A 14,703-nucleotide genomic window follows, 5' to 3' on the forward strand; every position below is an offset into this window, starting at 1 on the left:
TATATCAATTGTACAGATGTAAGATATATATAGATATATATATATGTAAAATGTGTTTAGAAGTATGTTCAGATAATAAAAACCTAACCATGGTGTGACTTGTTGCACCGAAAGAACAAGGGCTCTGATGAGGCCTCGTCCAGTGAGTCGGACACATGCCACTACCGGACAAGCAACACGACCCGGAGTGAATACCAGTGGACACATTCTCTCACTCTCTCCTCCCCCAGACCCCCACTGCCTTTTTAACAACCACTGAAGCAGCAGCCAGCCCACACAGCTAGCCACCCGATCGAGCAAGCTCAGCTCGTCCCCTCCCGCTCTCGTGTTCGATCCCTCCCACGCATCTCCTTCCACCACCGCTGTGGCCTCTCATCACGAGCTCGAGCGGCGGGACATGATGAGCGGTAGGATGAACGTGGCCACGTCCGCGGGGGGCGATGACTTCCCGTTCGCGCCCATGCAGCAGCCTCCGCCGCCGCCCTACGTCGGGTTCGAGCACGGCATGGTGGCGGGCGGCGGCCAGCGCGGCGGGATGCAGCACCACATCTACGACGGCCTCGACTTCGCAGCGGCCCTGCAGTTCCAGGAGGTGCCCCACCACCAGCTGCTCACGCTGCCGTCCAGCCTGGCCCCCATGGCGCCGCCGCCCCTGCCGATGCCGCTGCAGATGCCCATGCCGATGCCCGGGATGCCGGGCGACGTGTACCCGGCGCTCGGGATGGTGAAGCGCGAGGGCGGCGTGGACGGCGGGAGGATCGGCCTGAACCTGGGCCGTCGTACGTACTTCTCGCCGGGGGACATGCTGGCGGTGGACCGGCTGCTGATGCGGTCCCGCCTCGGCGGCGTGTTCGGGCTCGGCTTCGGCGGCGCGCACCACCATCCGCCGCGCTGCCAGGCCGAGGGCTGCAAGGCCGATCTCTCCGGCGCCAAGCACTACCACCGCCGCCACAAGGTCTGCGAGTACCACGCCAAGGCCTCCGTCGTCGCCGCCGGCGGCAAGCAGCAGCGCTTCTGCCAGCAATGCAGCAGGTCAGACACCTCACCGTCACTCTCGGTCTCTCTCTAGCTAGCACAGTGACACAGAGTGCCTGTTCATGCATTGACATGGACCTGGTGCAGCTACTAGGAAGGTAGCCAGCCACTAGCATGTAGGGTGGATGCATCGGGCGGGGTGGGGCGGGGCCATTGGAAGCTGGTTTGCCTTTTGACTCAAAGGGTAGATAGCCACTACCCCTAGTCTCCTTACATGCATTTTGGTCTTCCCTTTCCATGCCTGCTTTTCAGAGTTTGGAGTCCTACGGAGTCGATATGCTTTTGGTTCGTGTTCCTCGTCTCTAGCGGCCATGGATGGCATGGAAGGCTGCAGGTTCCATGTGGAAAAGCTACTTCACTTCCACAGCGACAGGGGTCTTGGTCTCTTGTAACTTGTAAGAGACAACCAGAGAGACCTGTCGTGGTACTCTATGAAACAGAACATAAAATTAGAAGCACATTTGCAACGCAAAAGCTTGATCAGTGTTCTTGTCCCGTTCTTGCACTTGCTAGCTCGAATCATCGATCCTACCGTTGTTTCCCGACCGCTTCCCCCAGTTAGCAACTGATCTCGGGATCGATGGGGGACAAAATCGTGAAAGAATCTCAACGGAAAGGCTGCCTGCTTGCAGCAGCAGCAGCAGCTGAGCTCCTTGCTTTAGCAGACTGGCATTGGCTGCAGGATCTGGGGTCAGGCCTGGGCGAATCTCTTTGATTGCTCTACTCTTTATCCCCGCATTGACCAATGCAGTGGACCAGTCCAGTATGCAGCTGCAAGCCTGCAACAAGTGTGATGTGTTTGTCTTTTGAACGTATCAACATGCACAACGTGTGTATATGTACACTTTCACAATTTGTAAATGAAGGCGTATGCTGAATCTGTTCTGCTCTTGTTTGGTATGTGTCGCTAGGTTTCACGTGCTCACGGAGTTTGACGAGGCCAAGAGGAGCTGCCGGAAGCGGCTCGCCGAGCACAACCGCCGCCGCCGGAAGCCGGCCACCACCGTGGCATCCAAGGACGCCGCCGCGCCGCCTGCCAAGAAGCCCAACGCCGGCGCCATCACAAGCTCTTACACTACTGACAACAAGAGTAAGCATCTAGATGCTACTAGACACTTTTCTTTCGAACGTTAATGTCATTCAGTTCTGATTTGAGATTGCAACTTGTGTGTTGATTGATGGCCAGACCTGAGCACGACCAAGTCGACCATGTCATCGAACACGAGCATGATCAGCTGCTTGGACCAGGGCAAGCAGGCGAGGCCGACCCTGACTCTGGGCGCGTCGCAAGACAAGGACCACCAGCAGCTCAGCACCATGCTCCAGGTCCAAGCCGCTGGCCACCACCAGGAGCAGCAATTCATAACCTCCCTGCAGGTCCATAACAACAATGGCGGCAGCAACAACAACAACATCCTTTCGTGTTCTTCGGTGTGCTCCAGCGCGTTGCCGTCGGCCAACGGCGAGGTCTCAGATCTGAACACCACCAACAACAATGGCAACGGCAACAACAGCAGCAGCATGCATCTGTTCGAGGTGGACTTCATGTAGTAGAGATGCCAGCAAGCAAGCAAGCACGGGAGTACGTAGTGCTGGCAAGGTGTCCTTGGTGTGTAGTTAAAAGAAAAAGGAGAGAGAGAGAGATCAGAGAGAGCAAAAAAGGAGTACAATTTTCAGTATGCACGCATGAACTACCAAGTGAAGTGAAGAGGAAAAACAAAACAAAAAGAGAAAAAAGGAGCAAGGATTCCATCCATGAGTAGCAGCTAGCCGCAGGCAGGTCTAGCTTAGCTCTTGCTTGGCCATAGCAAAGCCATGCATCTTCTTCCAGCTTACCTGTACTGCATCTGCATCCATCCATGCCTTTCTGCCTTTCCATATTGTAGTGGGGAATTAATAATGTGTGTTTCCTTAAATTTCTTCTAGTTTAATTTCTTGTTACAAGGTGAGGTTCTACTACCACTGTACCAATCGTTTTACTGTCTCCAACAGTTAGTAACAGAGAGGTGATCGACTAGCTCCAAGATTTACTGTTCCAGGTCCCAATTCAGCACATGCTCATAATTCCAGGATCTTTCTGAATCTGCCTCGCTTCAATTTGCTCCTATTCGAGACTGCAGTTACGCAAGTAGTCCATGTTTCATTTTTCTTTTGAGAGATAGATAATGCTAGCTAGGGTATGGAGACCACGCAAGTCACTCACTGTTCCAGGTCCCAAGTCGGCACATTCTCATAACTCCAGGATCTTTCTGAGTCTGCCTCGCTTCGATTTGCTCCAATTCGAAACTGCAGTTACGCAAGCAATCCATGTTTCATTTTTCTTCTGAGAGATAGAAAATGCTAGCTAGGGTATGGAGACCACGCAAGTTACTCACACTTACTGCATGTGAAAAATGGAGCCCGGCCGGCCCACAAATCCTGTGTGGATATGATCATATGAGAACCTTAAATTCACAAGAAGAAGAGCTGGGCTTCAGGCTACGTACGTACGCCCAGCATGCATGTCGATCGTTCGATCCCGGAGTTCATTAACTCCTTCCCCCAGATCAATCGATCGACGAGCGATTAATGATGTTTTTTTTTTGTTTCGATCGATCCTGACTAGGATCTGCACGCATCATGCATAGCATGGCTTGTCGATTCGGTTGCCCCCGGCGCGGCCCGGCCATGGCTGCTAGAGCTGGACCACGGGGTTTTAAATTAAGAAGAGCGTACTTATTTCGCGAGGACATGCATGCATGTGTGCGTGCAGATGCATGCTACGTACGATCGATTGATGCATTCCTGCCAGTGTAGACACAAATAAAACAGGTATATATACACGGTCTTAAAAAAAAGAGACATTCCACTCAATAGTACTATATATAATTGATCTAGAGTAGAGAGGTAAGTTTTATATTTTTTGGCGGCTTAAAACTAAAAAAAAATAAACTAGAGATCTACTCTCACCTAATTAAATTAAGAAAAAAATGAACTAAATAGTAATCTAAAACTACCTATTAGATACCCACTTGTATCCCTAATCTAGAGGCTTTGATCCATCTAGTGACAAATTAATTGTCATTTCGAACATTTGATCCATTGTAGTATAGCAGTATAATACTCCTATGAGATTTTGACTATGTGCAGTCCTGCGTACTAATGTTAGGATGATCTAGCGCCCGGTCTGTGCTCGCTGCAGCACAACGCGGCAGCACAGGTACAGCATGGTATATGTAGCTGCCTGCCTGATATGCCTTCCGGTTTCTTCGTCCTCCAAGAGCATCAAATTAAACGCACTGCCGGCCGAGGCATCTCTCTCTGACAGTCACAGAAGCAGCACCAAAATATCTACGTACGCAGCAGGCCACTGGCCTGCCACGCTTGCCCAAGCAGACGGCCGGTCCGGTCCGGGTTCGAGCACTCGGAGTCGGAGCTATAGTGGCTAGCTATCCTTGGGAGATTCGAGCGAGTGGTGTGGCTGATCGGATGGTATGTGTTACCGGTGTCACTCCAGTAGAACTGAGTCCGAAAGACGGTAGGCAAGAGGATGCTGAAAAGGAGGGCAACAGAATTGGCGTGAACAAGATAAGCGCCAAAGGAGAATAAACACAAGGAGTGATGTACCTAAGAGCGGCCCATGAATCATATGTGGGTTGCTTGGTGAGAAACCGGTTAAGACCGGAGGACTTGTAAAACAAACGATCAGACGATGAACATACGAAGAACTTAGTGGTGAAATCGAGCACAGCTTGTCGCCGTGTCTCTGGACTCTATCCTCAATCCTCTTGCTATCTCTCTTATCAGTAGTGTCCTCGTAACAATTGGTATCATAGTAGTTCGTCCTAACAGGCCACGATCATCAGACGCGTATGCAAGTCGCTATGAAGATGGAAGATCAGTTCATCTTGATCCTGAAGGGAATTGAGGAGAACAACAAGGTGATCGCGAAGGTGCGGGAGACCTTACTCGAGTTGAAGGCGACCAAAGGCGAGTTCGATCAATGGAAGCCTCGGATGGAGACCAATGTGTTGAATCTTCAGTCGAGTGTGGCGGATTTGCGAGTTCAAATGGAGCAGATCTTGTCCAGGCCTGGATCCACGGCGAACTTGGTGGAGAAAGCATCTCTCATGCTTGCGTCTAGATGGGGAGCACTGGCCACTGCTCATCTGACACATTCTCTACAGAGGCGACGTTCGGGCCTCATATCCATCACGTTGCTCAAACACACCGAGGCATGGTTTTGGGGTGAACACCACCCCAATACCACCTCCAGTCATAGGTGTGTTTCACCCCTTTGATTCTGCTTCAATTCTTTAGAAATCGTGAGATTCTATCGTCTCTAGCACTTTGAGTTCCAATTTGATTGTAGCTATGCCTCAGTTGAATTTTCCACAATTTGATGGCGGTAGTCCTAAGATGTGGATCAAACACTGTGAAACCTTCTTTGAGATTTATGAAATTCCATCTCCTATGTGGGTTAAGTTATCTACCATACACTTTGTGGGTTCGGCTACTTTATAGCTACAGTCTATGGAGACTAGAGTTAGTCAGTGGAGTTAGGCAGATCTTGGTTTGGCTATCTGTCGATTAAGGGAACCAACTGATTAGGTAACTCTTTCATATTAGTCAAAATGGGACAATAGTAGACTATATTGAGAGGTTTAATGATTTAGTGCATCAATTGTTAGCTCATGATCTTTCTATGAATAGGTCTGCTATTACCAACTTTTTTATAGATGAATTGAGAGGGGATATAAAATATGTGGTGTTGCTTCATAGACTTTAGACCTTGATATTGCAAGCTCTCTTGCTCTATTGTAGAAAGAAGTCCTACAAGAATTTTTTAAGAAGGATCAAAGAAAACAAGAAGGACTTTCTTACACAAGAAATATATTGAGACCTTCCATGCATCAATGTACCAACCTCAATGACATCAAGGGGAAATTGTATATATACAGGCTGCTTCTGAAGACAAAAAGTTGACAACTAATACCAATTGCAGATAATTGGGTACTGAGGACAAACTATCAAATTTGAGGGCATATAGAAGGACAAAAGGACTATATTTCAAATGTGAGGATAAGTGGGGATTGAACCATAAATGTGATGTTGTAGTTCCTCTAAACTTGGTGGAAAAATTTTGGTAGATGTTACCTGAAGAATTAGAAATCAAAGACACTTCTACTAATTTGAACGAATCAGATTCTTGAAGAATTAATGGTATCTCTCAACAAGCTATTAATGGTAGTGAGAGCAATTCTACAGTGAGGCTATCAGGATATTTATCTCATTATGAAGTGCTCATGTTGGTTGATTCAGGAAGTTCTCATTCTTTCATCAGAGAACAATTAGCAATGTTGATATCTAACTAGACATAATTAAGTAATCCCATGATAATAAGGGTGCCTAATGGAAATATTTTGATGTGAACTCAAGAGTTGCAGAATCTGAATTGGGGTGTTCAAGGCCATACATTTTGCAATGATTTCAAGGTTCTACCTCTTAGTTGCTATGGCATGATCCTAGGTATGGATTGGTTGGAGGAGCATAGTCCAATGCAATTTTATTGGTTGGAAAAGTGGATGATCTTTAGCCAAAACAACAAGAAAATTATATTGCACGCCTTATAGTCAAAGGCACAAATGGGAGCACCCATCTCGAAGTTACAACTTCAAGCACTTCAAAAGGCAGATAGCTTTGTGTTCATGTTACAACTCAGTGCAGTAGAACATCAGTCTTTGGGATATTGCAGCAAGGTCAAAGTTGGGAGGACCATCTGTAGCATATTTGCCAAGTCTTTGGGATATTGCAGCAACATCAGTTGAAGGTCAAACTCCCCAAATGCCACTTTGCTCGAGCCCAGCTTTCTTATTTGGGACACATCATTAGTAAGAATGGTGTAGCTACTAACCCTGCTAAGGTCCAGATCATACAAGACTAACCAACTCCCACATGTGTCAATGAGGTTAGAAGTTTTTTGGGCTTAGCTGGGTATTATAGAAAATTTGTGAGACATTTTGGCCATATCAGTAAGCCTTTAACTAATTTGCTTAAAAGGGGGCAAATATTTGTATGGACCAATGATACAAATGCAGCTTTTTAAGCTCCTAAACAAGCCTTAGTGACTGCCCCAATTTTGGCTTTACCCAATTTCCAAAAGACCTTTGTAATTGAAGCAGATGCATCTAAGAAGGGTATTGGGGCAGTGTTATAGCAAGAAGGCCATTGAAAAGGATATGTGACATCATAAGAGGGAGATGAATTAGGATACGTAAAAGCCTAAACTAATCAGCTCCAAAAACTTCACAAGACAAACTAGGTTTATCTATTGTGTCTATTCTATTGCTCAAAAGGTTTGCAACCTATAGTCAATCCTAGCAAATTACTTTAGGAAAGTAAATGCATAAACGTAGATTGCAAGAATGTAAATGAGGAAGTATAAAGACATTAGAGAAAACAAAGTTGGTACAAGGTATTTTTATCATGTGGTATCGATGGCATGAATGTCACTCATAGTCCACGTTTAAGCTCCACCAAGGATATGCACCCGATCGGCACCTGATCATGACTCTTGAGTCACCAAGCCACCAAGACAATACCTCAAACCGGATGAGTCGCCAAGCCACCAAGGCAAGGCCTCACCACTAGCCTCTCTTTCGGTCACTTGCCGCCGTGATCGCTTCAGAGCTTGAGCCACCAAGCCAAGGGTCTCCATGTCCCCGTACACGTGTCTTGCCACTGCTCCACACTAAATCGGAGGGTCAACAAGCTTGAGCAACTCCGGCTTAAGTTGCCGACGAGTCACCAAGGCTCGAAGGTGCTAGAGTACCACTTGGTATAGGTTAGGATCACTCATTGATCCACTCTCTAGGTAGCTATCACATAGCAACACTCTCTCTAGGACTATAAGCACTAATCACTCTCTAATTGTATGCTTAATCATCTTGGATGATCACATTAAGCACTATAGTGACTTGGATGTTTTATTAAGTGTCTATATGTTTCTTTAGACTCTAGCAGCATGCCAGACATTCAAATGATTGAGTGGAGGGGTATTTATAGCCTTAAACTCGCCAACTAGCTATTTTCTCAAAGGCTCAGAAAAGCTATTAACACTGGATTATCCAGTGAGAATAATAGTACTAACACATGATCATCCGGTGAGTACATCATCAGAAACGAGCTGTTGGACTCCCACTCAAAGTCATCCTGATCACTGGATACTCTGGTGTATACTTTATCTCCATCACCGGACAATTCAGTGAGTTATCTGGAGCCCAATCGGACTACTTCTTCTCTAAGCAAAGCACTACGGTGTAAGCCTCCGGTGCACTTCCTCTTGACTCCGAACCATTTGGTCAGTTCATCGTTGTTCTTCGTCACTTGAAATCGCTTCTGCAAGAAATGCTCCGGTAAAGCCTTTGGTGCACTCACACCCATCATCGAACCTTCCGGTCTGTTGTTCTCTGATCTTCAACACATGCAACCCTCTCTGTAAGAATTGCTCTAGTGTATATCTTTCGCTGATCATCGGACCTTTCGGTGAGTTCAACTTCTTCTATCCTGAGCCAAAATACTCCAATGTGCACCTTCTTCATCAACACCAGACTATCCGGTGGCTTTTTTAGTTCTGCTCTTCTCTGTAGATAAAGCTCTGGTGCTACACCTTGCTGAGCACCGGACTATCCACTGAAGTCTTCAGCCTTCTCTCCCCCTTTGTCAAAGATGCTCCGTGTGAGTTTAATTTCTTCTACACTGGACTATCTAGTGGCTTCTCTTCTCTGGGACTTGTCTAATTCAGTTCATCTTTGTCCCGGCCGTAGTGGTTTATTCATGTATTGTATCCATAAGACCTATTAAAGCATATACTTGACAAACATATTAGTCCCAATGACTATGTTGTCATTAATCATGAAAATCATAATCATATTTTAATAGGACTATTTTCGCTACAGCCATCCCATTGCTTTTGTGAGCAGAACACTAGGACCAAAAACTCAAGGTCTATCAACCTATGAAAAGGAGTATTTGGATATTATCATGGTTGTGGACCATTGAAAATCCTATCTTCAGCAAGCTGAATTCTTAATCAAGACTGATCAAAAGAGTTTAATTCATTTGGGAGAACAAAAGTTGTCTACACTTTGGCAGCATAAGACCTTGACAAGGCTGTTAGGACTACAATTTAAGATAGTCTACAAGAAAGGAGCTAAAAATAGAGCTAATGATGCATTGTCTAGAGCACCTTATACCACTTTAGATGCTTTGGTTACAGTAGCTCACCCAATTTGGCTAGAGGAAGTAATACTTGGATATCAACAAGATGCACACACTCGCAGATTGTTAACTGAACTTGCAGTTAAAGGTGCAGTGGGTCATTTTACTCTCAAGGAAGGGTTAATTAGATACAAGCAGATAATATAGGTAGCCTATGATTAAAAAATGCATAATAAAATATTGAAAGCATTACACAACAGTGCCACTGGAGGACACTCTAGGATTGAAGTGACATATAAAAAGGTTAAAAGTCTTTTTGCTTGGCACAAGCTGAAAGAGACAGTCAAGTCTTTTGTGGCTCACTGCCCTATATGTAAGCAAGCTAAATCTGATAGAGCAGCCTATCCTGGATACTTATCTCCTCTACCCATCCCTAATGGTGCATGGCAAGTCATTACAATGGATTTCATTGAGGGACTTCCTCCTTCTTCCAAATTTAACTATATATTTGTGGTAGTGGATAAATTCTCCAGGTATTAACACTTTATACCCTTAGCTCGTCCATTTACTGCACTTCAAGTTGCAATGATTTTTATGAACAATATCTTTAAACTACATGGGTTGCCTGGAGCAATCATATCATATAGAGATCGAATATTTACTAGTTCGGTATGACAAGAACTGTTTAAACTAGTAAGCACTGATCTCAGAATGAGCACTTCCTACCATCCTCAAACAGATGGTCTCACCGAAAGAGTTAGCCAATGTTTAGAAACGTACCTTTGCTGTTTTGTTCATGCTTATCTAACCAAATGGGAGAAATGGTTATCTCTAGCAGAGATTTGGTTTAACATCAGTTTTCACTCAGTTTAGGGCAAAACACCATTTGAGGTCCTCTATGGCCATGAGCTAAGATATTTGGGAATTGATAGAGTAGAATCTTGCAAAATTTCTGACGTACATGACTGATTGACAGACAGAAAAATGATGACTGCACTGTTACATCAACATTTGATCAGAGCTCAGCAAATTATGAAACTCAGGCTGACAAACATCATTTAGACAGTCAGTTTGATGGTGGGGATCATGTCTATTTAAAACTACAACAATATGTCCAATCTTCGGTGGCTAATCGATCACATCACAAATTATCATTTTGGTACTTTGGTCCTTGTTTGATCTTGCAACGTATTAGTGAAGTAGCTTACAAACTACAGTTGCCACCATCATCTTCTATACATCATGTGTTTCATGTTTCACAATTGAAGAGAGCAGTTCTGCCACCAGAATTGGTGAGCATCGAATTGCCTCCACCTTCTGCTGATCTACAGGTACCAGAGGCCATTCTGAAGCGATGTCTTCACGGCATCAAAACCGCACAGTGCAGCAAGTCCTCGTCAAGTGGTTTGTATGGCCGACCTCCTTGTCTACCTGGAAAGATGAAGAAGCGCTTCGCTAACAATTTCCAAGGGCGCCGGCTTAGGGACAAGCCGTTTCTCAAGGAGGAGGGAGTGTTACCGGTGTCACTCCAGGAGAGCTGAATTTGGAAGACGTCAGACAAGAGGATGCTGAAGAAGAGCATAGTGGGAATTTGCGTAAACAAGAGAAGCACCAAATGAGAAGGAACACAAGGATATCTGGACCAGAGTGGTGTAACTAAGTAGCGGCCCATGTATCGGTAGTTGATCCATGTATGGGTTGGTGAGAAACCGGTTAAGACCAGAGGACATGTAAAAGAAATGATCAGACAATGAACATACGAAGAACTGAGTGGTGAAATCAAGCATAGCTCATCGCCATGTCTCTAGGCTCTATCCTTGATCCCCTTGCTTTCTCTCTGATCATTAGTGAGCTCGTAACAGTATCATGCGCTGCGTCGGACGACATGCATGCAGCAGCAGCAGACACGCAGTGTCATGAAGGAACGAACTCTAGCTAGGTAGTGATCTAGATGGAGCGGGGCGGAGGCCACCCGCCCCCACCCGCATGAACTTGCCCCGCCCCGCCCTTGGCTTCCCGAGATCGGGTGAAACTTTTTCTTGCCATGCTCCATCCCATCCTGCCCCATGGTGCCCCCGATCTTGACCCGCCTTGCCTTGCCCCATTTAGAATCGTTAAAAACTATTGATAAAGTTTAATTATGAGATAATAACTACCGCAACATATAAATCAATAAAAAGCTACATCTAAAATTCACCAGAACTGATATAAAATGACAATAGTTATATGCATGTATTAGTTTACTAACATTTTTATTATAAAAAGACAATAAAATTCTTAACTTACCTATTAAAAATAGGTGCAATATATATTCAGGACAGGATAGACCTTGATCCACCACACCCTGCCTCCATCTTACCCCAACAATAATTAAAATAATAATACTCGTCTCAAGGGCAAGGTGGATGGAGACTCAATAGCTTAGATAAGGACTTAGACCTACGTCCCTACGTCCGTGCCCGTGCCCTCGTGGACACATGACCTACGTCCCTACGTCTTCCGTCCATTTTTCTCATGGCACCGGCTAATCTCTGAACTGTGGCAGCAGCTGCCGGGGCGCCCATGCGTACGAAGCGTGCCGCGTGCTCCGATCCAGCCGCGCGCAGCCGAAGCCGAAGCGCACCGGTGTGAAACTAGGCAGGATTTGGGACTGCATTTTGCCCTGCGCACACCGATTGAAGCTAGGCAGGATTAATTAATCTGTAGCCGCTGGCTTAGACAGAGTCCAGGCAGAAACAGATCGGATAAAATTTAAGTACCGATTGTTCTACATTTGTATCCACATTTTCAAGGTAAATACAAATTCGAACATCCTAGGATCGATTCTGTAGAAATACAGATAGGTTTGGGATACGAAATCGAATACTGTTCTTTCTCGGCTAAAACACCAATCACAGTGCAGTACAAGCAGACAGCGCCGTACGTTCTTGAACTTCCACCAGGTTGAGTTGAATCGTTGAAATTTGCATCTTTTTTGTTTTGTTGACATTGCATTTGTTTTGGTATTCCAGTGTATTCACGCGCAGTTAGGTTTGTGTAAAATTGCTCGTTTGGGCCGTTCTCTTCACGCGCAGTTAGGCCGCTTAACTTTTGCCCCATTGCATATTCACAGCTACGGGCTGCGCAAACCGTGGCCCTTCTAATTCTAGTGGGCCTGAGCGCAGAAAAGGTCGGCCGCAGCAGATTTTTATTTTTATATTTCTTAAATCGAAAAATTGCAAAAATAGATGTCCACTTTGAAAAATCGCACATTTTTGCACCGGATGACAGGAGTCTACACGTGCCGTTAAAACGAATACCTATTTTTACAATTTTTATTTAAGAAATATAAAAATAAAAAACTCGGTCGCAGCACAAGTCTCAGGTCACGAAATGCAACTTAATAGTAGCACAGAAACAGCAACCTCTGAACTACGGTTCCGAAGCAATGCACCCAAATAAAGGCTTATCATCACTTCCGAGAAGTCGCTGATTGCTGCCGATCTTTACATTTTCCATGGCAAAATCAAGAGTAACGCAGGGGTTGTTTGGGTTCAACCTATTCTTGTCATGCTTAAGCTTAATCACACTATATATTTTTAGATAAGCGTTTGGCTTATTGTCACAACTGTATCAAACTACCCTTTGTTAGCTCTTTGACTCCATGTCGTACCCTTATTTTTTTACTTATTTTATCACATATATAACTAGAAATTTGTTAACCACATATTTTATAGACAAGTCATACTTGACTAAATTTAGATATGACAAATATAGTTGCAATCCATACATATCAGCAGCCTCACTGTGCGACGGCGTGGGGCGGCCGGATGGGCCAGAGCGGCAGCCTCCAGAACGGCCGCTTCCGCGGCTTCGGCAGCGCGCCGGCCGCGGCCTCTTTTTCCGAGCTCAGCATGTTCCACATCACCTGCACGTCTTGGTAGCCGCAGGTCTGCACGTCCTGGTGAAGGTTGAGGATCCCACACTCTGTATTGATCCCATTTGCAAAGAGGGAGAAAAAAGAATTAACCAGCGTTTACTATTCACTACTTCAAAGCAGGAAATTTAGCTGCGTTAGAGCGCAGGAAATAGAATACGCAATAGACTTATGAGAAGGCGTGAGAACCTGGACTCGAACCCTGGCTGAATCGGGACAAAAGAAGATCAAATGATTTACCACAAGAATCAAAAGGAATAGAAAGGAGATTGGGTGGTCCAGAGTTTCATTGTCCGCATACACTCTAAATGATCGGTTGGAAGCAAAAAAGATAACGTATGCTGATTCTTGGCCAGCATGGACCATTACCGATCACCGAATAATCTGTTTGTTTCTTGTGATTTTTTCTGTGTTGTTTCAAGAAACCAGCATAGACTAGCTCAAACTCCGTGTTCTGCTACAGTTGACAGCATTAGCAAGATGCCTAGATCTGCCGACATTGCAAACAGTTACATGTTATCCTAAAACATCTTCACTTAACCATGCAAGAATCAAATAAAAGGGGTCTACAATTTCGATGGCACTGTGCAAATCCTAAATGTGGCAACTAGCTAGCGAGTGTGCAAGAAAATCATGGCATGAACACGATTATGCTGGTGTACTGCGCAGAGCTCCAAGAGAAGCAAGAAGCAGAGGTGCGTGCGTAAGCAGGTCGAGAGAGGTGCACGGTGGCTTACCACCCTCGCGGACGCGCGCGCGGGCGGCGGCCACGGCGAGCCAGGCGCGGCGCACGGGCGCGACCACCCTCGTGCGCCACCACGCCATGACGCGCGTCCCGATCTGTTCCTGCCGCAGCCTCCTCGCCTGCTGCCGTGCGTCGGCGCCGCCGCCGCCCGGCTCGGCTGGCCGCCGGGGCCGACCGCCCAGCCTCGCCGTGGTTGGGACTCGCCGCCGCAGGCTCGCGAGGAGCCTACCCCAGCCTTTGCGGCTTTGCCTCTCCGAGTTCGATCTCTCCCAAATACCCCCTTACACCTAGTAATAGAGCGTTTTATATGAGCCTTTCTCTAGGAACATACGAAATTTCTCCACTTTATGTTCACATTTTATTTTTGACAAGCATACTCTACTATGGTTGTTATTCGTTACGGCTACGGCTAGTATTCACGTGACTCTCATAGCTGCCAACTCACGATACTGCACAATCCGAGGTGATAGTTTTCGCGTAAAATTGCAGTAACAGAGCACTCCTACGTGTAGGTTGAGTGGACCAAAGCATAAAAAGGGGGGAAAAGGGAGGTCGTGAATTCAAATACTATCCATAAACTCCCTTGTAATTCAGCTACACTCTCAGGAAACAAACTGCAGAGACAGCAATGGTGAGAAAGCCGATTTTACTTACGTTTTGACTCTGTTATTCCGTGGCTGCACTTACGATTTGGTAATTGGAATGCAGGATAGGATATGTTTCTGGTTGTTGGGAGGTCCGGAGCCTTGGGTGGATGGGCTGTACTGCGCGTGGGGCATGCGCTGAACTTCGCGTGCTCCCCTCCACC

At 46.0% G+C, this 14,703-nt stretch overlaps 2 protein-coding genes across 2 annotated transcripts; one reads left to right on the top strand and one right to left on the bottom strand.

Annotated features, from left to right (window-relative positions):
• Positions 1-291: 291 nt before the first annotated feature.
• On the top strand, positions 292-3,044 carry LOC133883184 (squamosa promoter-binding-like protein 10). Its single transcript, XM_062322416.1, has 3 exons — positions 292-1,032; positions 1,947-2,125; positions 2,222-3,044. The coding sequence occupies exons 1-3, from the start codon at positions 398-400 to the stop codon at positions 2,584-2,586; spliced, it is 1,179 nt and encodes a 392-aa protein (XP_062178400.1). The 5' UTR covers positions 292-397; the 3' UTR covers positions 2,587-3,044.
• A 9,727-nt stretch (positions 3,045-12,771) lies between these two features.
• LOC133883422 (uncharacterized) lies at positions 12,772-14,157 on the bottom strand. The gene is made up of 2 exons (XM_062322747.1): positions 13,888-14,157; positions 12,772-13,200 (listed from the first exon to the last, which is right to left on the bottom strand). Exons 1-2 carry the CDS (start codon positions 13,973-13,975, stop codon positions 13,016-13,018), a joined length of 273 nt encoding a protein of 90 aa, XP_062178731.1. The 5' UTR covers positions 13,976-14,157; the 3' UTR covers positions 12,772-13,015.
• Between the last annotated feature and the right edge of the window lie 546 nt (positions 14,158-14,703).

This window comes from Phragmites australis, chromosome 10 (assembly GCF_958298935.1).
Source record: "Phragmites australis chromosome 10, lpPhrAust1.1, whole genome shotgun sequence".
Classification (NCBI taxonomy): domain Eukaryota; kingdom Viridiplantae; phylum Streptophyta; class Magnoliopsida; order Poales; family Poaceae; genus Phragmites; species Phragmites australis.